The 24056-nt window shown below is 43.8% G+C and overlaps 1 protein-coding gene across 7 annotated transcripts in view; it reads right to left on the minus strand.

Moving 5' to 3' along the window:
* The window catches only part of phf20l1 (PHD finger protein 20 like 1), a 159846-nt gene that overhangs the window by 113903 nt on the left and 21887 nt on the right, over window positions 1-24056 (minus strand). For 6 of the 7 annotated variants that reach the window (XM_085992486.1, XM_085992488.1, XM_085992487.1 and 3 more), the window contains exons 3-7: window positions 22099-22222; window positions 19351-19522; window positions 17196-17280; window positions 13918-14006; window positions 3610-3817 (exon numbers count right to left, since the gene is read on the minus strand). In XM_085992486.1, coding sequence (XP_085848612.1) covers window positions 3610-3817; window positions 13918-14006; window positions 17196-17280; window positions 19351-19522; window positions 22099-22181 — 637 coding nt within the window. In that variant the 5' untranslated portion in view covers window positions 22182-22222. Of the gene's footprint in view, window positions 1-3609; window positions 3818-13917; window positions 14007-17195; window positions 17281-19350; window positions 19523-22098; window positions 22223-24056 lie in introns of those variants that run through there. The other variant, XM_085992490.1, reaches the window with a different exon arrangement.

Raw genomic sequence — 24056 nt, forward strand, 5'->3', positions numbered from 1 at the left:
GGGCAGAGGAGCGCCGCGCAATGAGCAGCAGCAGCAGACTCGACAACACGCTGCAGCACGTCGGCCGGCAGCTCCATGGCGGGTAACTTGCAGTCCGGCTGGGAGGAGGGGAGCTGGGCATGGTGGCCAGAGCGGGAGAAGCAGGCCACCACACGTGGAGCCGGCAACAGTGAGGAGGAGGCCGCGGTGAAGAGGAGGACGGAGCAGCTGAGGGACATCGTGCTCCCACTGCCACGGGAAGCCATTGTATTGAATCTGAACGCGGCGCTGACGCGTCCCTACGGGGAATAAGCATTCCATTGTACTTGTACTTGTACCGGTTACATATGGCAAATAAAGCTGAACTGAACTGAAATCTTGATCTATTGCTCAAACATAGGCTGCTGCCTATTGGTGTCTTGTCCAAGAACTCTGAGAAATCATTAAGTTCTCCCAATTCTGTATTTATTCTTAAGAGCCCTGATTGTGTATTTATGAAGATTTTTGCTTTTTTTTTTCTTCCCCCCCCCCCCCCCCCTTCCCATACACCTCTGCTGAGTGTTGACTCCTTGTTGCTCTACAATTCCACAGGTGTTGCTTGCCCTTCAGTACTTCACTCAAACTAACCAACTTTTGTACGTGGAAAATACAGTGTGCGTCAGCAGGGTAGTCAATCAGAACTATATTGTGTACGTATTAACACACAAGTGAACTTCAAAACAGCATTGGATCAGGCAATCCAAAAATCTTTGTGTTATTAGATTTCTAAACTAAATGTTTATTCCTCTTATCGCAGCTCACTAGCAGCTGAGCCACACATATTTGGAGTGTCTCTATTCCCTGGGAATAATGACAGAAGACACCTCAGGGAGTCCTAGATAAATACAGCAACAGGTTCTGGTAGACACATATATAGATGAATCTAAATGGATTGCAAGGCTGATACATATTTAAAGAATTAGAAAACCAACCAAAAATGCTTGTGGCATTCCCCAGATTCTTAGGCTAGAGAATACCGTTGCAAAGCATAAAGTGTACCGATGGCCTGGCACAATGCCAACTTGGCTCAGTTACTAGCGCTCTTGCCTAGAGTCAGAGGCGGCAGGTTGAAGCCCCACCCCAATCAAAGAGCACATAATCTAGGAAGATGCTCTACTGCAGTACTGAAGGAATGCTGCACGGCCGCAGATGCTACCTTTTGGGAGAGGCACTAAACCTCTGCCTGTGCAGGTGGACGTAAAAGATCTCATACCACTGTACAAAGAGGAGCAGGGAGGTATCCTGGTGTCATGGGCAATATGCCTTCCTCCCTCAACCAACACCATCAAAAACAGATTATCTAATCATTTGTCTCACTTGTTTGTTTGGATGTAAATTGACTCCCACCTTTGCCTACAGAACAGTGCAATTAATTTGGCTGTAAATCATTGTGCTCTGGGACATCCCGAGGACATGAAGCTACTATATAAATGCAAATTCTTCCTTTATAATGGAAATGCCTTTGATGCCTTCAGCTGCCTAGGCCCTAAATTCTGGAACTCCCTTCCTAAACCTCTACTAGTTTCCTGCTTTAAGACATTCCTTAAAATTTATCTCTTTGACCAAGCTTTTGGTCACCTGTACTAATATCTCCTTATGTGGCTCGGTGTGAAATTTTGTTTGATAACGCTCCCCATGAAAGGAAATGATTTATTTGTATCTACACTTTTGAATTCTGCAAGCCCTGGTATAATTTGGGTGAACCTGTGCTGTACCCCCTCCAACGCCTTTTCTGAGGTTTGGTACCAAAACTGAGCATTGTACTCTAGATGGGGTCTGACCAAGACCCTGTACAACTGAAGCATCACTTCTTCACTTTTGTATTCCAACCCATCGGAGATAAAGGCAACATTCCATTAGCTCCTTGATTACTTTTTGTACTGGTGCACTAGCTTCTGGTGCTCTGTGCACATGGATTCCCAAATCCCTTTGCTCCTCCACATCTCCTAGTCTGTCGGTGGCAACAGCCCAGAAGCAAGGACTATATTTGGAGAATTCTTCTGGTTTAACATCTTGGTCCAGCTCCCAGAATGAGCAATGTCTCATCATGATTCAATCAACCAATATATGCAAGGTAGGTTTGGTAGGGGGAATGGAAATGGCGGGTTCTGATTGTTATCACTTAAATGCGATGCACTACTGTAGTAACTTGCTCATGTTAAGAACCAGGGGAGAAATCACAACAAAGGCACTAGAGGCGGTGTGTTGGGTCTGGTTTCATCATGTGCCAGGTAGCATAAGAATAGGTTAGATAGGTGGTTGAATGAAAGTGGAATAAAGGGCTATGGGATCTGAGTGGCCACACAGGGTTAGGACCAATGTTCCCTGTAAGTTGTGTTTTGATATGCATGGCTGGTTTCTTTTTATGCGTGGTCCTTTTAAAGTTCTACGCATGCGCGGTACTTGCAATGGAAAAGCCGGTGAGCGGCCTGCGTGTGACCTTTCCCATTACTGCGCAGCTGGGCAGTTTAGAGGGAACATTGATTAGGGCTATTGCTTGTGTAGAGGAGAAACTTCAACAGGGACAGGCTGGGCTGAATGGTCCATTTCTGTGCTGTAATTTAAAAGTAATTCTAAGTGTGTTGGGTCTGGTTCACTTATGTGCCAGAAAATTCAAAAGTTTTTTTGTGCCTTTTAAAAAATATTGGCCCAGAAATTCGGGTCTCCATGGGCGAGTACACACGGGTACTCACCTGTAAGCCCAATGGATGTGCCGGTTTCCTGCATGCACTGCGCATGCGCGGGAAACCGGCACTTCAGTTCCCCTGAAAGCAGGGGTTCAGAGGTCGAACGCATGCGCGGGGGAGGCTGTGCGTGCGCATTGAACTTCGTTTTTTTTTTTTTTTTGCAGGTTTTCCAGGGAAGGTAAGCCTGCAGAAGTTAGAAATGTAAAAAGCAGGCTTATTATTTTTAAATACTTTAAAGCAAGGTAAGTTTATTTTTTAACCCTGTTAGAAAATAAAATTATTTTTTTCAAAAATTTAAATTGTTTAAAATAGTTATTTCATTTAATTTATAGTTTATTTAAAAAATGTGATTAAAACATTTTTTTTGAAGATTTAGTGATGTTTTGCAAGAAGAAGGGGCCCGTAGTATTTCTAAGTTTGACAGCACTTCCTGTCAGACTTATGAATGGAGCATTCCCTCTCCAAAGCCCACGTGATCCCAGGGGACGCATCGAACTAACTGCGCCCCTGGGATACGCAAGCACTGCGCGCTGGCAGCTGGAGCAGGCCCCGGATCGGAATTCCACGGGGGCCCACAGCTCAACGGCCGGCGTGCAAGGTAAGTGCAGGTCGGGGGCTTGCACCCGCGGGAAGCCCCCGACCCGAATTTCTGGGCCATTAATTTGTCTTCAGCTGCCTAGGCCCCAAGCTCTGGAATTCACTCCCTAAACCTCACCACCTCGCTCTCCTCCTTTATGTTGCACCTTAAAACCTAACCCATTGACTAATCTTTTGGTCATCTGTCCTAATACCTCTTTATATGGCTCAGTGTTAAATTTTGTCTGATGATGTTCCTGTAAAGCACTTTGGGGTGTTTTTACTATGCTAAAGGCACTATATAAATTCAAGTTGTTATTATACTAACCTGAGATAGCAACAAATGCAGGCTGCTCTTGTTTTTTGTGTGCTTCATCCTCTGTCTCTTTAACATCTGACATTGCTCCCTCTTTCTTGAAGTGGGATCCTATTCCCATTTTCCTCTTCTCCTTTTCCTTATTAACTCGGTGCTTACTGACCGTCTTATTCTTTGCAGCAGCTGCTGCTGTAGCAGCTTTAACGAGAGCTAACCAGTCCTGTAAAAAAAAATTTCCATCATTCAGAATAATTTCTTTTGCGAGAAGAGGAAAGAAAGCAGAACAGAGTACGTACATCTCCGGAGACTCAACAAGTTTATCCACCAAGTAGCTAAAGACTTCAAGCCGAAGCACAGTGCGCGCGGAGGTAGCCGATTTCAGGTGCAGTGGTAGAGGTACTACAAATAGCCTCAGTGCCCCAGGATTGGAAGGGAAGAATCAGCCAGGTCTCTCGCTCCTGATCACTAGGCAATGACCACTGCTGGAGATACACATGTGCCATAGGTGAAGACAGAATTGGGATACCATACTCCAAAAAAGAGGCAACGCATTCAGGCATAGACTGGAGAGAGAGAGAGAGAGAGAGAGAGAGAGAGAGAGAACCATTGTGTTTTCCCCCAGTTTGTTACCACAGTACCTTTGAAAGACTGTCAATTGCCTTATCCTACAAGGAAAAGGAGCATTATTATTTCAAGTACTCCCCAGTGTGTAATGAGTACGAGATATATTTATCAAAACATTTATTAAAAATCCAAGAGCTGTAGGCAAGGCGTCTCACTGGACATGAGTGCATATTGCGAATTTGGGCATGTGCTGCGCACGCTGTATCACGATTTCACAATTGAAAAATTGTACATAGTGTGTCCCAAATTTTTAGTCCACATACTCAGCCATCGAGGCTACCCACTGGGAACACAAACTCTTCAATTGCTTTGGATCCCCACCATGTTGGACCTCCGATGTCTCGGGACCACTCCAGTGCCATCACTAACATACCAGAGCACCATGCATCTTGAAGCAGCTCCACTGGCGGGTAAACCTGAAGGCTAAGCACCAATTATTAGCCACCCAGACCCAGAAAAACACATCGGTGAAGTTACAAAGCAGCCTAACTGCAAGAAGATCCAACCTAGTAATTCTCCACTGAAGGCAAGTATTACACATTTAAAAAAAATGCTAACTAACTTTTTTTTTAATAAATGCTCGTGGATCCTGTGGTAATCAAGTGATAGAACATAAGAATTAGGAGCAGGAATAGGCCATACGGCCCTTTGAGCCTGCTCCACCATTCAATAAGATCATGGCTGATCTTCGACCTCAACTCCATTTTCCCGCCCTATCTCCATATCCCTTGATTCCCCTAGAATCCAAAAATCTATCTCAGCCTTGAATATACTCAATGATTCAGCATCCACAGCCCTCTGGGGTAGAGAATTCCAAAGATTTACAACTCTCCGAGTAGAGAAATTCCTCCTCATCTCAGTCTCAAATGGCCAACCCCTTAGTCCTAGACTCTCCAGCCAGGGGAAACAACCTCAGCATCTAACCTGTCAATCGCCCTCAGAATCTTGTATGTTTCAATGAGATCACCTCTCATTCTTCTAAACTCCAGGAAGTATAGACTCAGTCTACTCAATCTCTCCTCACAGGACAACCCTCTCATCCCAGGGATCAATCTAGTAAACCTTTGTTACACCTTCCTCAGATAAGGAGACCAAAACTGTGCACAGTACTCCAGGAGTGGTCTCACCAAAGCCCTGTACAACTGTAGTAAGACTTCCTTACTCATGCACTCCAACCCCCTTACTATAAAGGCCAACATGTCATTTGCCTTCCTAATTGCTTGTTGTACTGCACGCTAACTTTCTGTGTTTCCTGTACGAGGACACCTAAACCTCTGTGAACATCAACATGTAAAAAATATCCAGTTTTTCTATTCTTCCTACCAAAGTGAATAACCTTATATTTCCCCACATTATACTCCATCTGCCACCTTATTGCTCACTCACTTAACCTGTCTATATATACACCTTTGCAGGCTCCTTGTGTCCTCCTCACAGTTTACTTTCCCACCTAGCTTTGTATCGTCAGCAAACTTGGATACATTACACTCAGTCCCTTCATCGAAGTCATTAATCTAGATTGTAAGTAGCTGAGGCCCAAGCGCTGATCCTTGAGGCACCCCACTAGTTACAGCCTGCCAACCGGAAAATGACCCGTTGATCCCCACTCTCTGTTTTCTGTCTATTAACCAATCCTCTATCCATGCTAATATATTACCCCCAACCCCATCTTGCTTAGCAACCTTTTATGTGGCAGCTTATTGAATGCCTTTTGGAAATCCAAATATACTACATCCACCGGTTCCTCTTTATTTACCCTGCTAGTTACATCCTCAAAAAGCTCTAATAAAGTTGTTAAACACGATTTCCTTTTCATTAAACCATGTAGGCTCTGCCTAATCATATTATGCTTTTCTAAGTGCCCAGTTCCCAATTCCTTAATAATGGATTCCAGCATTTTCCCCGATGACTAATGTCAGGCTAACTGGCCTGTAGTTCCCAGTTTTCTATCTTCCTCCTTTCTTGAATAGCGGGGTTACATTTGCTACCTTCCAATCCGCTGGGACCGTTCTAGAATCTAGTGAATTTGGAAATTCACAACAGATGCATCCACGATCTCTGTAGCCAATTCTTTTAGAACCCTAGGATGTAGGCCATCAGGTCCAGGGGATTTGTCGGCTTTTAGTCCCATTAGTTTCTCAAGTATTTTTTCTCTACCGATATTAATTACTTTAAGTTCCTCATTCTCATTAGCCCCTTGATTCCTCACTATTTTTGGTATACTTTTTGTGTCTTCTACTGTGAAGACAGATACAAAATATTAAAGTCTCTGCCATTTCCTTAGTCCCCATTATAATTTCTGCTGTTTCAGACTCTAAGGGACCAACGCACACTTTTGCTACTTTCTTCCTTTTTACATACTTGTAGAAGCTCTTGCAATCTGTTTTTGTATTTCTTGGTAGTTTACTCTCATATTCTATTTTCTCCCTTTTTATCAATTTTTTGGTCATTCTTTGTCAATTTCTAAAGCTCTCCCAAGCCTCAGGCTTACTACTATTCTTTGCAACAGTATAAGCCTCTTCTTTTAATCTAATATTATCCTTAACTTCTTTAGTTAGTATAGATCACTTTTCCCCCATGCAGTTTTTATTTCTCAATGGAATGTATATTTGTTGAGAATTTTGGAATATTTCTTTAAATGTTTGTCACGTATGCAGGAATTATAAATATATGCAATAATTCTATCAATGCAATAATTCTATCTATATATTAAACATTTTGTGCAGTACACACTTCCTATCCACAAATCCTGTTCCCCGTTGTCATTATTTTATGGTCACACTATTTATCAACATTTAACATTGTAAATCCCAATGTCGACATTTTTCATTCAATTTTTCTATGTCAACTATCACAATAGGGTTGCAGACTCTGGCCACTAGGTGGCTCTGTGGAAAGAGGTTTTTTAAAAAAGTGTTTCTTCCAACTCCATCACTATCTTGTATGCAATACAAACCAATATTCATCAACTGATTAAGGACAACACCAGCGGAAATTATTAGTGTAAGCATATAAATGGAAGTAGCATATTAAGTAAATTTGGTAATACAAGTTGTATATTATGTATCAGAGAAATTTATATTAGAGATAAACAATCGATAAATTATGATGTATTTTACATAGTGGCCTAGAAAGAAAATTAATTGATGTAATGTTGAATATGAAATATTGAAAAAATAGGAAACAGAATATAAAACAAAAAAGGTAGAATAGGGAGGATGGTGCATTTTGAAGTGTTTAATGAAGGGAAGAAAAGGAAGAATTAGAGGTTTGGTGCTGCTCAAACACTGCTTACTATTTTCCTGATGATTGGATTGCATGTGTGCGTGACCCCCCCCAAGAGGGGCGGGCATCCTCAACTGAAGCGAATTGTAAGGAGCCTTTAAATTTCTCTTCAATGGTTGACTCACTCGCGAGTGAGTTCATAATGTGATTGAAACACTAAAATAGTAAAGCCCTAACTTAAAAATGTGATTATCCTAATAAGCAGGAATTCAGAAGGAAGTTTTTAGACCAGTTAGGCAGTGGGAAGTGGGTCAGTACGTAGGTGGAATCGGCAGCAAGGCATATGCACTGGACGAGATAAAATCAGGCTGAGAAGTCAAGAAAGAACCTCAAAGAGCCCAATCAAGGTAGAGTACACCTGGGCTTTTGGTTAGCAATCAAGCCTTGGGATAAAAAAAAATTAAGCCACTGCACAACGCAGAAATGATTGTGGGATGTTTCATTGCACTATTAAAGAATATGTAATTTTCAGTGTGCATCTTCCTAGGAGAATTAAAAATTTCTAAATGATATTATTGATTTCTTTAGCTAGCTTTCCTCTAGCTTCATGAAGTTGCATGAAGTGCAATGACACATTATACACAGAACTTTTAAATTATTACCGGTTGATTACTCATGGCACTGGCCACAGGAAGCTAGAGGATCTGGATTTTTATAGGGAAGCGGATACCCTGTGGCATGCTGAAGTTGTGTTGGAAGATATGGTGCTTCATACAATATATCAGGACTACTGGTTTATGGCGCTTCAATATGTGAAACTGTATTTTGATTATTGTAGTAGTGTTAACAATATGTTTTGGCTTGAACTTTGCAAATATGTTCATGCTTACATGGAAATTGCAAATGTCCAATTGTTCAGTAAATACTGGGTGAAGTTAGATTTAATTGCCATTCAGGATGCTTAGAGAGCACGGTAACCTAGTGGTCATGGTAGTGTGCTAGCAAAGTGGTCACGTGTTCAAATCCAACCATGGCAAGGCTCAAAACTGAATTCAATAAATCTAGTCATTTGTGGGCTAGTACCAGAAAATGACCATGCAAGCGGTCGTGAAAACCCAGCCGGTTCACTAATGTACTTCAGGGAAGGGGACTTCGCCACCCCTACCAGGTCTGGCCTACATGTGTCTTCAGTCCCGCACTACATGTTTGACTCTTAATGCCATGATGTAAATTAGAGATGAGCAACAAATGCTGCCCTTGCTAGCATCGCCCACAGCTCAAGAACAAATAGAAAAATGGTCAGGACTTTGGCTTTCTCAATTGGCAAGGTCAGTGAAAGGTTCGAGACATTCTGGTTGCTATGTCAATTTTCAGTTGCTGGGGAAACTTTATACATCAAATGACTACCTTAGTTTCTTTGCACTGTTTAAAAAAAAATGTAACGTAATATGGCAGAGATGAGTGATGGGTAGAAATGCACGCTATTTGCATGCATTATCATGTATATTAATTATATAGATAGATATACACATGCAGATTGCCCATTTCATGATGACAAGAGAATCATACAATGTAATAGGCAATATTTGGTTCTTCTGCTGTGTCCCTTCAAAGGTCAAAGTGGAACTTATAGAAATCATAGAAAGTTACAGCACGGAAGGAGGCCATTTCAGCCCATTGTGTCCGCGCTGTCCAACAAAGAGCTATCCAGCCTAATCCCACTTCCCAGCTCTTGGTCCGTAGCCCTGCAGGTTACAGCATCCCAAATACACATCCAAGTACTTTTTAAATGTGGTTAGGGTTCCTGCCTCTACCACCCTTTCAGGCAGTGAGTTCCAGACCCCCACAACCCTCTGGGTGAAGAAATTTCCCCTCAAATCCCCTCCAAACCTTCCCCAATTACTTTAAATCTGTGCCCCCTGGTTTTTGACTCCTCTGCTAAGGGTATTAGGTCCTTTCTATCCACTTAATCTATGCCCCTCATAATTTTATACCCCTCAATAAGGTCTCCCCTCAGCCTCCTCTGTTCCAAGGAAAACAGACCCACCCTATCCAGTCTTTCCTCATAGCTAAGATTCTCTACTCCCGGCAATATCCTTGTAAATCTCCTCTGTACCCTCTCTAGTGCAATCACATCTTTCCTGTAATGTGGTGACCAGAACTGCATGCAGTACTCTAGCTGAGGCCTAACTAGCGTTTTATACAGTTGAAGCATAACCCCCTTGCTCTTGCATTCTATGCCACGGCTAATAAAGGCAAGCATTCCGTATGCCTTCTTAACCACCTTATCTACTTGGCCTGCTACCTTCAGGGATCTGTGGACATGCACTCCAAGGTCCCTTTGCTGCTCTACACTACTTGGTGCCCTGCCATTTAATGTGTATTCCCTTTCCTTGTTAGCCCTCCCCAAATGCATTACCTCACACTTCTCCGGATTGAATTCCATTTGCCACTGTTCTGTCCACCTGACCAATTTATTGCTATCTTCCTGCAGTCTACAGCTTCCTTCTTCAGTATCAACCACACAGCCGATTTTAGTATCCTCTGCAAACTTCTTAATCTTACCTCCTATATTCAAGTCAAGATCGTCGATATATACCACAAAAAGCAAGGGACCTAGTACTGAGCCCTGCGGAATCCCACTGGAAACAGCCTTCCAGTCACAAAAACACCCATCAACCATTACCCACTGCTTCCTGTCTCCGAGCCAGTTTTGAATCCACCTTGACACTTTGCCCTGGATCCCATGGGCTTTTAACTTCGTGACCAGTCTGCCATGTGGAACCTTATCAAAAGCCTTGCTAAAGTCCATATACACTACATCAAACGCACTACCCTCATCTACCCTCCTTGTTACCTCCTCAAAGAATTCAATCAAGTTTGTCAGACACGACCTTCCCTTAACAAATCCGTGCTGACTATCCTTGATTAATCCGTGTCTTTCTAAATGAAGATTTATCCTGTCCTTCAGAATTCTTTCCAATAATTTTCCCACCACCGAGGTTAGGCTGACTGGCCTGTAATTAGTCGGTCTATCCTTTTCTCTTTTTTTAAACAAGGGTACCACATTTGCAGTCCTCCGGCACCACACCTGAAGCCAAACTTCAAAGTAAACAGATCCCAGATGATTTAGAGTTCAATGAGGAAACTGTGCAGGGTGAGGTAGCTTGCAGTTTTTTTTTGTTGAAGTGATTGCTAAAGACCCATTCTCACAGGTAATGACATCGAAATGGCAGAAATAGTGAAGTTACTTTGCGTCAGTATTTACCAGGGAGACTAACATATAGACTTGGCATTGGAAGAAGAGATGAAATAAGATACAACATTTAAGATTAAAAGTGGGAAGATAATTGATAAACTAATCAAGCTTAGAGAGGATAAAATACCTGGTCTGGATGGATTTCATCTGCGCATATTAAAAGAAGTTAGGGAGGAGATAGCAGAGGCTCCATTACATATATGTAAAAATTCATTAGAAAAGGGAATAGTGCCAGAGGACTGGCAATCAGCTTATGTGATTCTTATATTTAAAATGGGAGATAGAACAAGTTCAGGGAACTATAGACCAGTTAGCTTAATGTCAGTGGCAAGCAAGATGATAGAATCTTTACTCAAAGATCAAATAGAAAAACATCTAGAAACAAAAAATATAATAAAGAGTAGTCAGCATGGTTTTCAAAAGGGAAGGTCATTCATGACCAATCTTACTGAATTCTTTGAAGTATCAGAAAGAGTAGAAAAGGGTAATACAGTAGATGTAATCTATTTGGATTTTTCCAAAGCCTGTTGATAAGGTGCCGCATAGTACACTCAACTACAGTCAGAGCACGTGGAGTCAGGGGACAAGTAGCAAAATGGATAGCAAGCTGGCTACAAAAATAAATCAAAGAGTTACAGGTACTCAGACTGGCAAAAGATTTTAAAGTGGTGTTCTACAGGGATCGGTGCTGGGACCACTGTTGTTCACCATTTGCATAAACGATTTGGACTCGGGAATCGGAAGTCATTTTATCAAAATTTGAGTCTGTAGTTAATACTGAGAAAGACTGTGATAAAATGCAAAAAGACATTAATAAACTTACAGACTGGGCCTGTAATTGGCAAATGAATTTCAATATAGGTAAAAGTTTGAGGTGGTACATTTTGGTAGGAAGAATAAAGAGGCCACATACTCCTTGGAAAATAAGAGTCTAAACGGAGTAGAGGAGCAAAGAGATCCAGGGGTACAGAAGTAGCAACACAGGTTAATAAGGCCATAAAAAATGCATTGGGTTCTTTTCTAGAGGGATAGAATTGAAAAGCAGAGAAGTTACGTTAAACGTGTATAGAACCTTGGCTGGACTACACTTGAACATAAGAATTAGGAGCAGGAGTCGGCCTCAAGCCTGCTCTGCCATTCAATAAGATCATGGCTTAACTCCACTTTCCCGCCCAACCCCATATCCCGTGATACTTGGGAGTTCTGGACTCCATATTATAAAAAGGATATAGAAGCACTAAAGAATGTGCAAAAAAGAGTTACAGGGAAGGTATCAGAACTACGAAGTTATACCTATCAGGAAAGACTGAACAGGCTGGGGCTCTTTGCTCTAGAAAAGAGAAGGCCAAGGGTTGACCTAATACCTGTAGATGTCTTTAAAATTATAAAGAAAATGTTTCCACTTCTGGGGGAGACAAAATTAGAGATCATAAATCATAAAATCACAGAGAATCATAGAATGGTTACAGCACAGAAGGAGGCCATTCGGCCAGTCGAGCCCGTGCCAGCTCTCTGCAAGAGCACTTCAGCTAGTCCCACTCCCCCACCCTTTCCCCGTAGTCCTGCAAATTTCTCTCTTTCAGGTATTTATCCAATTCCCTTTTGAAAGCCACGATTGAGTCTGCCTCCACCACCCTTTCCAGTGCATTCCAGATCCTAACCACTCGCTGCGTAAAAACGTTTTTCCTCATGTTGCCTTTGGTTCTTTTGCCAATCACCTTCAAATAAATACAAGATACTGTAGTCACTAATAAATCCGATAGGGAATCCAGGAGAAACTTCTTTACCCAGAGAGTGGTGAGAATGTGGAACTTGCTGCCACAAGGAGTAGTTGAGGCAAATAGCAGATTCATTGAAACCGAAGCTAGATAAACACATAAGGGAGACAGGAGCAGAAGGTTACGCTGAGAGGGTTAGATGAAGTAGTGTGGGAGGAGGCTTGTGTGGAGCATAAACAACAGCATGGACCATTTGGACCGAATGGCCTGTTTCTGTGCTGTACATTCTATGTAATTGCTGTGGCAGTATGATATTTCATTTGAATATAAGCTAATCAGCCGCTGAAGTTTGCTTTGCATGTATTTGTCTATAAGTAACTGCAACGGAAAAATATAACACAGGAAATGTAACAAAGGACAGGAAATGGATGAATATGTACCGTTTTTCACTATACAATAGGAAAGGCCTTTCTTTGTCATTTCTTTAATTAGTTGCCTTAATGAATTGCCTTTATTACAAATTTAACACAAATACTGGGCCTCAGAGAGAAGCACTGATCTTTATTACATAGAACCATAAAAGTTTACAGCACAGAGGGAGGGCCATTCAGCCCATTGAGTGTTTGCCGGTTCTGTGCTCAAGTAATCCAAAATGAATCCCACATGTCCAAAGCAAGGTAATCAAAGCAAGCCTCTGTTGTAACTTGACTGTCAACATTCCTATACTTCTCAGCACTTTCTAGGAAGTCTTGCAAGCAAATTTCTTAAAACTCAAGTGTAGAAGTGCAACTTCTGTCACTGAACAGTAGCATCCAATCCCATCTCCCTTTTTAACTGCTCACCTACGTAAGGTGATGCTGGGAGTTCAAGTTGAGTGATAATGTCACACTTCCTCACATCCATTTCAGAAATGCTGCACATGTGGCAATTTAGCCAGCCAATACATACTAAGTTTAAAGAAAATAATCTATCTGTAAGATATGTACTGAGTTGTACACTGCAGTCCATTCCTAACCAAACTTTTCATGGCTCCCTATAACATAGGAGACTGCCCCCTCAATGTTATGGATAAAGTTAAAACTGTGGATATTTTAGAAAATATGAAGTAAATGTCCACAACAATGTTTGGGCACTGTTCCAAGTTTGACTGAAATCTGATGGCGATTTCCTCTTTGATCCCTGCCCCCATGATAATAAAGAATTGGAAATTAGACAGACAGAGACAGCTCTATCCTAAATTCCAGAATCAGCAAGGGGAAGTTTAAAAAATGCACTCCAGCCCCTCAGGTGGCTTTGCCATTGAGTAGCTGAGACAAACATACCAGGGAGACATTGGGTTCAAAAGTCAGTCTGTGCTGCATTAAGCTGATCTCAGCCAGGGCAGTGGTAGAGGTACAACAATTAGCCTCAGTGCCCATAGGTTAGTTTGGGGTTGGGGGAAGATGGGAGTTGGTGAACTGCACACCCTTCACAATCAACTGGTGATGGTCTTACCTGCCCTTTGGCGTCTTCTGGCATTGATTTTATATGCATTCGCTTCAGAGAGCGTATAACTCCATCATAAAACTGTACTGTGTAGGTACCTATGAAGAGTCAATTAAGGCAATTACAAATCGGTTCATCTTAGGAGAATGCACTGCAAGATAAATAGAAGTCAGGAATCATTTGTATCTACATTGACTCAACCACAAAAAGGTTTAATTTTAAACCCTGTTTGACTATTTCATTCCTATGGCTCTTGGATCACACCTTCAACCCCTATTGCAGACAGTTCTAGTCAGATTATTAGTGGGTTACAAAAGCCACATACTGCACGGTGAGCTGTGTCTGATAAAATGCAACTTACTCATTTTTTTGGTAAATGAAAGCCTTTACAATAAAGTTTTAACAGTCACTACAGAAGATAAGCAGAACGCTTCGCTCTTATTGAATGGAGGAGATAGTAGTCAGAGTCATCAACAACAACTGGCATTTATCTAGCACCTTTAACATAGAAAAAGTCTCAAGGTGTTTCAGAGAGGTGCAAGGGGAAAAAACTGCCGTGGAGCCAAAGGAGGTGCAATTAGGAGGAATGACCAAATGATTGGTCAGAGGTGAGTTTTAAAGAAAAGCTTACAGTGGCGGGGGGGGGGGAGGAAATTCCAGAGCGTGGGGCTCAGATAGCTGAAGGCATGGCCGCCAATGGTGGGGCGAGGGGTAAGGGGGAAATACACAAGAAAAACTTGTGTGGGGGGAAGAGGAGGTGTTGCTGCAGGTAGTTAGGAGCTAGGGAGGCTTTGGAGAGATTTAAACACAAGAATGAGAATTTAAATTTGAGGTGTTGCTGAACCAAGAGCCAATGTAGGCCAGCAAGGACAGAACCGGATCTAGTCAAAAGAGTTTTCGATGAGTTGAAGCTTCCAGAGGCTGGAGGACAGAAAGATGGTCTAGAGACCATTGGAATAATCATGTCTGCAGCTAACAAAGAAATGGATGAGAGGTTCAGCAGCAGATAGGCTGAGACAGGCATGGAGGCAGGTGATGTTACAGAGGTGGAAGTAAGCAATCATTGTGACAAGGGAGGATGCGAGGTTAGAAGCAGAGCTTGGCATCAAATAGGGCACTGAGGTTGTGAACAGTCTTGTTCAGCTTGAGACCATGACAGGGGAGGGGCCATGGAGTCGATGGCGAGAGTACAATGTCTTTGGCAAGAGATGAAGACAATGGATTCAGTCTTAATGCCTAGCTGAAGAAAAGTATGGATCATCCATACTAAATATCAGTTGAGCAGTCTAGGAACACAGAGGCAATGGAGGGGGTGGAGACATAGAGCTGGGTGTTAACAGCACACATGTGGAAGCTGCCCCCATGTATGCAGATAATGTCACCAAGGGACAACATGTAGATAAAAAGGAGAGCGCAAAGAACAGCTCTCTGGGGAACTCCCAAGGCGACGGTCCAGGGGTGGAACAAGAATCCATTGCTAGAGATCCAAACAGAAATTGCGAGTGATTGACACGAATCTAGGAAAGGCCAACATGTTTAAGGGCTTGAGAGAAAAGATGAATTGGACATTCTGTAGTTTGCCAGGTGGAGTTAACGGGTTTTTTTGAGGTGGGTGATGATGTAAATTTCGAAAGAGAGTAGGGAATGTGCCAGAGGAGAGGAAACTATTTACAATGTAAGCTAGCATGGGAGCCAGAAAGGGAAGTTGGGTGGTCAGCAGTTTAGTGGGAATGGGGTCAGGATGTGGGTCTCATGGATGAGATGAGCTGAGTGGGCATGGGGGAGATGGAAGAAATATTAGAGACACAGAGGTTCCGGGCTAGGTTTGGAGGTGGCATGGGGAGGTTTGGCTTGCTGCACAAGGGAAAGCAGTGGAGGTAGTTGAACAGATGCCACTAAATTGATCACAAAGAAATCCATGAGCTCCATACACTTGTTGAGGGTGAAGGGGCAGGAGAGAGGGGTAAAAGAGGCAACTGGTTGTGGAAAAAAGCAGCTGGGGTTATCTTTGTTCTCCAGGATGAACCGAGAGTAATGGGCAGTTTTGGCCCAACAGAGCTTGAGATGGTCCTATTACATCTGGGGATGGATGGCTGAGCCAGTTATGCTCCGATATGCTCAAGTCTGCACCCCTTCCATTTGAGGAAGTAAAGATGGGGGCCATACTTTGGGGGGGGGGGGGGGTGGAGAAAGGAAAGAGAACAAACTGATGGGTAACAGTGAAGGTTTTGCTGGGGACAAAGCTGGAGATGAAGGAGTGGTTGAGAAAATCAACAGAAATACTGTTGTATTATGGCAAATGGAGAGCCAAAGGCTTTGCAGTTGGGAGTTTGAAAGTGAAGTTGTAAACTACCTGGGGAGCTGATGCAAAAGTAAGTGGGGTTGGAAAGGGGTAGGAGGATGTGAATACAAGCAAGTGGTCAGAAATGGTCCTGCCAGTGATCAAAATCACATGAGTGGAGAGGCTATGGAGATAAGCAGAAGAGTCCACATGGAGGGAGACAGGAGGGCATTTAATTCAGAGTAGAGGGCAAGGGGAACTGCGATGAAGATTGAAATCACTCACTAAGACACTGAGGGAGGATACGAGGAAGGATAAGTTGGAGAGAAGCTCAGGAATAACCCTTTACCAGGGCTTTGAAACTTTGATCTGGCAGTTTTTAAATAAAAGAAGCACTTGAATTTCTATTGCAGCTTTAACACTGAAACATCTCAAAGTGCTTTAACGAAGTTCAGTGACTTTTTAACATAGGAAATGGGCCAGCCAGTTCTGATATGGCCGTTTGTCAGACATTGCTTGAAGGTGAATGATAATTTACTCTGCTTCGCTCATAATATTTACAGAGGGCAGAATATTGACCAGGACACCAGCAGAATACACTGCTCGTCTTTGAATAGTCTTTAATGCCCATCTAACCATCAAACAGACTGAGCTGATGGACTGCACTTCGGACATTGTAGCAATCCCTGAATACTGCACTGAAGCATCAGTCTAGATCATGGACCTAAGCACTCTATGGGGCTTGAGCTTCAAATGTCCAGCCCAGGGGTGAGAGAGCTGTCAACTGAGCCAAGGTAACAATAGAATTGAAGGAGGAAATAAAATTATGGGAAGGGTTCAGGTCCAAAATGCAAATGGCACCATGTAAGAAAGGAATGTCGTTGAGCAACACTCACATTTGCATCTGGAGAATAGCCACTTGGACCCATAACTTAGCAAGAGCCAGCACTTTCAGTAGAAATGGGGAGGGAATGAAGAGAAAAACCTGAATGTTTCTTGCACTTACCCTCCTCACTAATGTCTTCAATCTTGGCAGGGTAGTAGCGACAATCCGTCCAGCGGGCCAGAACCTCATCTCCGGTTTTGAAATCCTGTACAGAAAAAAAAAAAATTCCCTCAATTTTCAGGAATTGATGAGTTTATTTGAAATTAATCCCCAAAAAATGGAAATTAGTGGGCCTTTCCCACGGATTTAAAAAAAAATTAACCAAGTTATGCTTAAATTTGTCAAGCTTTGCCACATCTCTCCACGCCTTCAATGCTCCCAACACTTTCTCCTAATTCCTACTCAGAGTCTGATCATGCATGTGAAATGCCATGTGGTATTTCCTTCAGCATCCATGTATGTCTCTGAATGAGTGACCCACAAACAGAAACAATGAGAAGTGTGTGTGGGGGGGGGGGGGGGAGGAGAGAGAGAAGGGTGGGTGCGAGGGAGAAGAGGAGGACAGGAAAGGGAAAGATGTGCAGAGAGAGAGGGGCGGAGGCAGATTACATGAGAGCACAAAAGACAGGTGGAGATACACAATGAGAGAATGCATGACAGGGATACTTGCATTTATATAGCTGCTTTCATGTCATCAGAATGTTCAAAAGTGCTTCACAATCAATGAAATGTAGTCACTGTTAAGTAGGCAAGCACGACAGCCAATTTGCACAAAGTACAGGTTGAGCGTCCCGAATCCGGCAACATCGGGACCGAGGCCGAGCCGGTTTTCGTGTTTATCCGGACTTCGGAACGTTTTTCTGATGTCCGAAGTCCGGAAACGCCAGAGCCCAGGTTGCGATATTTCCGGTTTTTGGTAAGCCTCCCTCAGGGTGTCCGGATTCCAGAACATTTTACAGATTCTGAACAACCCTGCCACCAATCACCCCGGAGTCCGGAACTCTGGATTTGGACGCTCAACCTGTACCCCAAACAGTAAAAATAAATGACAAGTGTATCTGCTGTGGAGGTGTTGGTTAAAGGATGAATGTTGGTCAGATCACCAGTAGAGGTTCCCCGGTCTTTTTTGAATAATGCCATGGAATTGTTTATATCCACTGGGACAAGCAGATGCAGTGTCAGTTTAAAATCAAACCCAAAAGATGGCAACTTTGACAATGCAGCACTCCCTCAGTACTGCACTGAAGTATCAGGCTGATTTTTGTACTCAAGTCCCCCGAGTGAGCACAATCTCTGTCCTTCTGACTCAGAGGTGAGAGTACTACCACTGAGTCAAGCGAGAGAGAGTGAGACAGACAGGCAAACAGAAACAAAGGTTGAGGTGGACAGAGAGAAAATCAGAGAGGGAGATAGTACATGAGTGAGAGGGAAAAAAAGTTGTATAGTCACAGACAGAGTAAGAAAGACAGGCAGCAATACACACACACACACACACTGGAGACATGAGATAACTCATGAGCACTCAAGAACACAAAATAAAGAGGCAAGCTTCTCCCAGATCTCCTCTAATGCTGCACAACAGTACTCCAGGGTGACTCCCCTTGGGATTTTCTCTCCTAGTCTAGAGAGATGTTACTATAAAAACCTTTTCTAGAATTCTGTTTCTTCTGTTTTTCCTGGATCACTTGTGCCAAAGCTGATGTTTATTGCTCTCACGTTGGCTGATCAGGCATCACAGCCACCTGAAGGTTTCTTCTCCTCGTCTACATTCAATTCCAATTTCACCCCCCCCCCCCCCCCCCCCATGCAGTTGACGTTTCATAGAATCACAGCACAGAAGGAGGCCATTTGCCCCCATTGAGTATGCTCTTTCGAAGAGCAATCCAGTTCGTCCTACTCCCGTTATTTGGGAATTCAGCAAAAGCTGGGGGGTGGGTGGGGAAAGAGAGAGGGTGGGGCATATCTTTCACCATTTCAAGATGGTGCTTACACTCCTGCCAATCAGAAAAGGATTCCATTGCAGGTCAGATAACCGGCACTAGAACAGTTACCTTATTTTTTCAAAATCATTCTGGATTTTTCTTTTTGACCTTTGCATGCAGCACTGAGCTGACTGGAGCAAAGGGGGAGAAAGAGAAGCAACTATTTCCAAAACAAATTCTGGTCTACAATTAACAATCTTCAGCAAGAGTTTTTCCCCATTAACGATAGCAAAAAATACTCTGGAAGAGATCTACTTCTAGCAAAGCCTCCTGGTCTCAAAATTTTCACTCACTGTAATCTCTTCATCGTCTTTGAGTGCTTCTCTTCGTAGTGACTGTCCCTCCAGAGGTCGTAGGCGATGACTATCCCAGTAAATCCATTCATCATACCGATGGCTCCATCTCTCAAAGTGAATCAGCATCTTCCCTTCCTCATAGTCGATCTTTTCAATTCGTGATGTATACCTCCAGGTGATACAAAGGGAAAGGGAAGACAAATAATTTGCTAATTATGAAATGAACCAATGTAAAGCTGATTTTTTGATAATCTGCTTCCGATAGAGATTATAGTCTTTATAGCGATTATAGGTTAACCATACACCTTCAAATCCTGAGCTCTCAGAATAGCCCAATGAGTAAATGCATCGATTGGAATAGCATTATTGGCCTACAGACCGGAAGATCCCAAGTTCGATTCTTTGTCATGTTGAGTTTGCAGAGTTCAATTGGGGCAATAGTAGTGACATAATTGGCCTCAGCCCCTAGGCTAGGCAAGAGGGAATAAAAATAAGACCTCACCTGATCACAATCCAGTGACCTGCACTGGAAAAGGGTGCCTATACAGACACGGAATGGTGGCTAAGGAACACAGAAAGACAAAATTGAACTCAAGCGCCATGCCCCTCACAGTTAAATAGCACATTAAAAATTACTGCTGGCCCCACACATGAATAAAGACCATATTAGAAATGGACCAGAGGGCTCTCAGCAGCCATGGAAACCAACCTTGCATGAGTCAGTGCCTTCAGGAGAGATGGAGAAAAAAACCTTTAGGACCTGTATTACCATTAATTATTCTTTCATCTGCATCATTATATACTCATGTACAAGACAGAAATTTATTTCCCCATTAGGATGAAAAGCAGAGGGGGTATTTTGAAAAACCCAAAGACAGGAAGGCGAGAATTTTAATGGCTCGAAACTTTGCAATGCCGATTCTTGTCTCAAAAATGAGTCATTCATTTTTCTTTGTGGTCCGTTTGGGTGAAGTTGAGAGATCATCAATGGTAAAACTGAAGTCAATGGGGATAAAGGGGAAAACTCTCCAGTGGCTAGAGTCATACCTGGCACAAAGAAAGATCGTTGTGGTTGTTGAAGGCCAATCATTTCAGCCCCAGGAGTTCCTTAAGGCAATGTCTTAGGCCCAACTACCTTCAGCTGCTTCATCAATGGTCTTCCCTCCATCATGTCAAAAGTGGGGCTGTTCATTGATGCTTGCAGTGTTCAGCTCCATTTGCAATTCCTTAGATAATGAAGCAGTTCATGCCCACATGCAGCAAGACCAGGACAACAGCCAGGCTTGGGCTTATAAGTGGCAAGTAACATTCGCGTCACACAAGTGCTAGACAATGACAATCTCCAACAAGTGAAAGCCTAACCACCTCCCATTGATAGTCAATGACATTACCATCACCGAATCTCCCACCATCAACATCCTGGGGTCACCAATGACCAGAACTCAGCTACATAAATGCCGTGGCTAATGGGGCCGGTCAGAGACTGGGTATACTGCGGCAAGTGGCTCACCTCCAGACTCCCCAGAGCCTCTCCACCACCTACAAGGAACATGTGAGGAGTGTAATGGAATACTCTCCACTTATCTGGATGTGCACAGCTGTAGCAACACTCAAGAAGCTTGTTACCATCCGGGACAAAGCAATCCATTTGATCAGTACCTCATCCACTCCTTCCACTACCTGTATACCGTGGCTGTAGTGTGTACTATCTACAGAATGCACGCCCAAAAGGCTGCTTCGGCAGCACCTCCCAAACCTGTGACCTCCACCGCCTAGAAGGACAAGAGCAGCAGGTGCATGGGAACACCCTCACCTCCAAGTTTCCCTCCAAGTCACAAACCATCATGACTTGGATATATGTTGCCTTTCCTTCATTGTCACTGGGTTAAAATCCTGGAACTCCTTACAGCATTGTGGGAGTATCTTCACCAGATGGACTTCAGAGGTTCAAGAAGGCCCACCATCACCTTCTCAAGGACAGCTGGGGATGGGCAATAAATGACAGTCTTGCAAGTGAGGCCTATATCCTGAGAAAGAATTAAAATACTATGCCCTATATACTTGAGTATAAGGGCAAACAACTGGCTGAGCTTAAGGGAATAATTCAGTCTATTCATGAACTGCCCAAGTTACTCGTCATTCCAGATTTGATGAGGCATGTCCCACTCAGAGCGAGGTCTCTATAGTAATGCTATTAGAACCACACGCTAAAAGGATAGAAGTCACATGCTTGATTGCAGTGTATGGGTTGTGTGTGCGCTCAAACAATAGAAGTGCTCCTATTTGTTTCTTGTCTAGAATAGTAAACAATAGGGCCAATGCAGGAGGAATTTATTTTTGTAAATGTTTTTTTTAAAGTAGCTTTTACCTGCTGATCCAGGTGTGGGAAACTGGCGAATAGTATACTTTCCATTTTGGATGCCTGGTGTCAAGTTCAGGGGTGCTAGGGCATGATACACAGAAAACCCCTTCTACTCTGCTTTCAGCATTGTACCTTGGTCTCAAGCTCCAAAAAGCACTCCTGATGCAGGTTCTCACACCAGCTGTCTTTTGGCCTCCGAGAACGAATGCCAAATTTAGTGCGAGCCGATACCAAATTAGGGGATGTTTGAACCTCGATTAAGACACAAAAGGGCCCTCACAGATAGAGGAAAATGTAATTTCGTCATTCTGGGCTGGATGAAATCCAGTTTTGCAGGAAATTCACATTTGGACACAAATGGGTATATAACAGAACACACATACCATTTCTGCAGATAATCCTGGGCCTCCAAACGAGCTCCCACCTCAAACACAATTCCTGGCCGACTTGGGGGATTTCTGCTCATCCTTAGCTCTCCTCCTTTTATTAATCACCCTTTTCTACTGCCTAAGGAAAGAGAAACATTTTTCATTAAGTAATTAATTCACTTTCCTTTTTTCTTGAAAGCATAACCCCAAGTAGTGTTCATGGCGGTTAAGAGCTGAAGCCGAAGTAGGCAGGAATTATTTGGATGGCAGGTAGCAATATTGTGAAAGGAAGGGAATGAGGCAGCAAGCACGCGAAGCAGAAGGGTGGGGGGACCGAAGGCGGAGAGGGGGCGACCGAGGGGGGGGACCAGGGACCGAGGGGTGGGCGAGGGACCGGGGGGGGGGGAACCGAGGGGCGGGCAAGGGGGGGGACCAGGGACCGAGGGGCGGGGCGAGGGACCGAGGACGGAAGGGACGAGGGACCGATGGCGGGTGCGGGGACCGAGGGTGGGGGGTTGGCACAAGGGACCGAGGGCAGGAGGGCCCGAGAGCAGCAAGAGGGCCGAGACCGAGAAAGGAAATCTGCCATCCTTACTGGGTTTGGCTTATCTGTGACTCCAGACCCACAGCAATGTGGTTGACTCTTAACTATCCTCTGAAATGGCCTAGTAAGCCACTCAGTTGTATTTAAGGCGGCGGCTCACCGCCACCTTCTTGAGGGCAAATAGAGATGGGCAACAAATGCTGGCCTTGCCGGCGACGCCCACATCCCATGAATGAAAAAAATAGTTTCTCTATCAAAATTATCATAGCCTTTAATCTTTTTAAATACCTTCTTCTATACTCGAGGGAATACAAGCGTAGTTTTTGCAAACTGTCTTCATAATTTAACCCTCTAAGCCCAGTTATCATCTCCCAAATCCATGCCCATCTTTCCCGCAATTCCATGTTTGAATCTCTCCAATCAGGTTTCCGCCCTTGCCACAGTACCGAAACGGCTCTCATCAAAGTCACAAATTACATCCTTTGTGACTGTAACAAAGGTAAACTATCCCTCCTTGTCCTTCTTGACTTGTCTGCAGCCTTTGACACGGATCACCACTCCACCCTCCTCCAACACCTCTCCACCGTGGTCCAGCTGGGTGGGACTGCACTCGCCTGGTTCCATTCTTATCTATCTAATCGTAACCAGAGAATCATCTTCAACGGCTTCTCTTCCCACTCCCGCATCGTTACCTCTGGTGTTCCCCAAGGATCTATCCTTGGCCCCCTCCTATTTCTCATCTACATGCTGCCCCTCGGTGACACCACTGGGCAACACAGCGCGAGTTTTCACATGTACGCTGATGATACCCAGCTCCACCTCTCCTCCATCTCTCTCTCTCTCTCGCCCTCCACGATGTCTATACTGTCACACTGCTTGTCCGACATCCAGCACGGATCAGCCCCTTGGTGACATCATCCGAAAATACAGCGTGTTTCCACATGTACACTGACGACACCCAGCTCTACCTCACTACTTCTTCTCTTGACCCCTCCACGGTGTCTAAATTGTCAGACTGCTTGTCTGACATACAGTTCTGGATGAGCAAAAATTTTCTCCAATTAAATATTGGGAAAACAAGCGCCATTGTTTTCGGTCCCCGCCACAAACTCCGTTCCCTAGCCACTGACTCCATCCCTCTCCCTAACATCCGTCTGAGGCTGAACCACACTGTTCGCAACCTTGGTGTCATATTTGACCCGCAAATGAGCTTCCGACCACATATCCACAGCATAACAAAGACCGCCTACTTCCACCTCCGTAACATCGTCCATCTCCGCCCTTGCCTCAGCTAATCCACTGCTGAAACCCTCATCCATGCCTTTGTTACCTCTAGACTTGATTATTCCAACGCACTCCTGGCTGGCCTCCCACATTCCACCCTATGGAAACTTGAGGTCATCCAAAACTCGGCTGCCCGTGTCCTAAC

This window comes from Somniosus microcephalus, chromosome 7, assembly GCF_052327205.1.
Source record: "Somniosus microcephalus isolate GS21.2 chromosome 7, FLI_Smic_1.0, whole genome shotgun sequence".
NCBI classification, from domain to species: domain Eukaryota; kingdom Metazoa; phylum Chordata; class Chondrichthyes; order Squaliformes; family Somniosidae; genus Somniosus; species Somniosus microcephalus.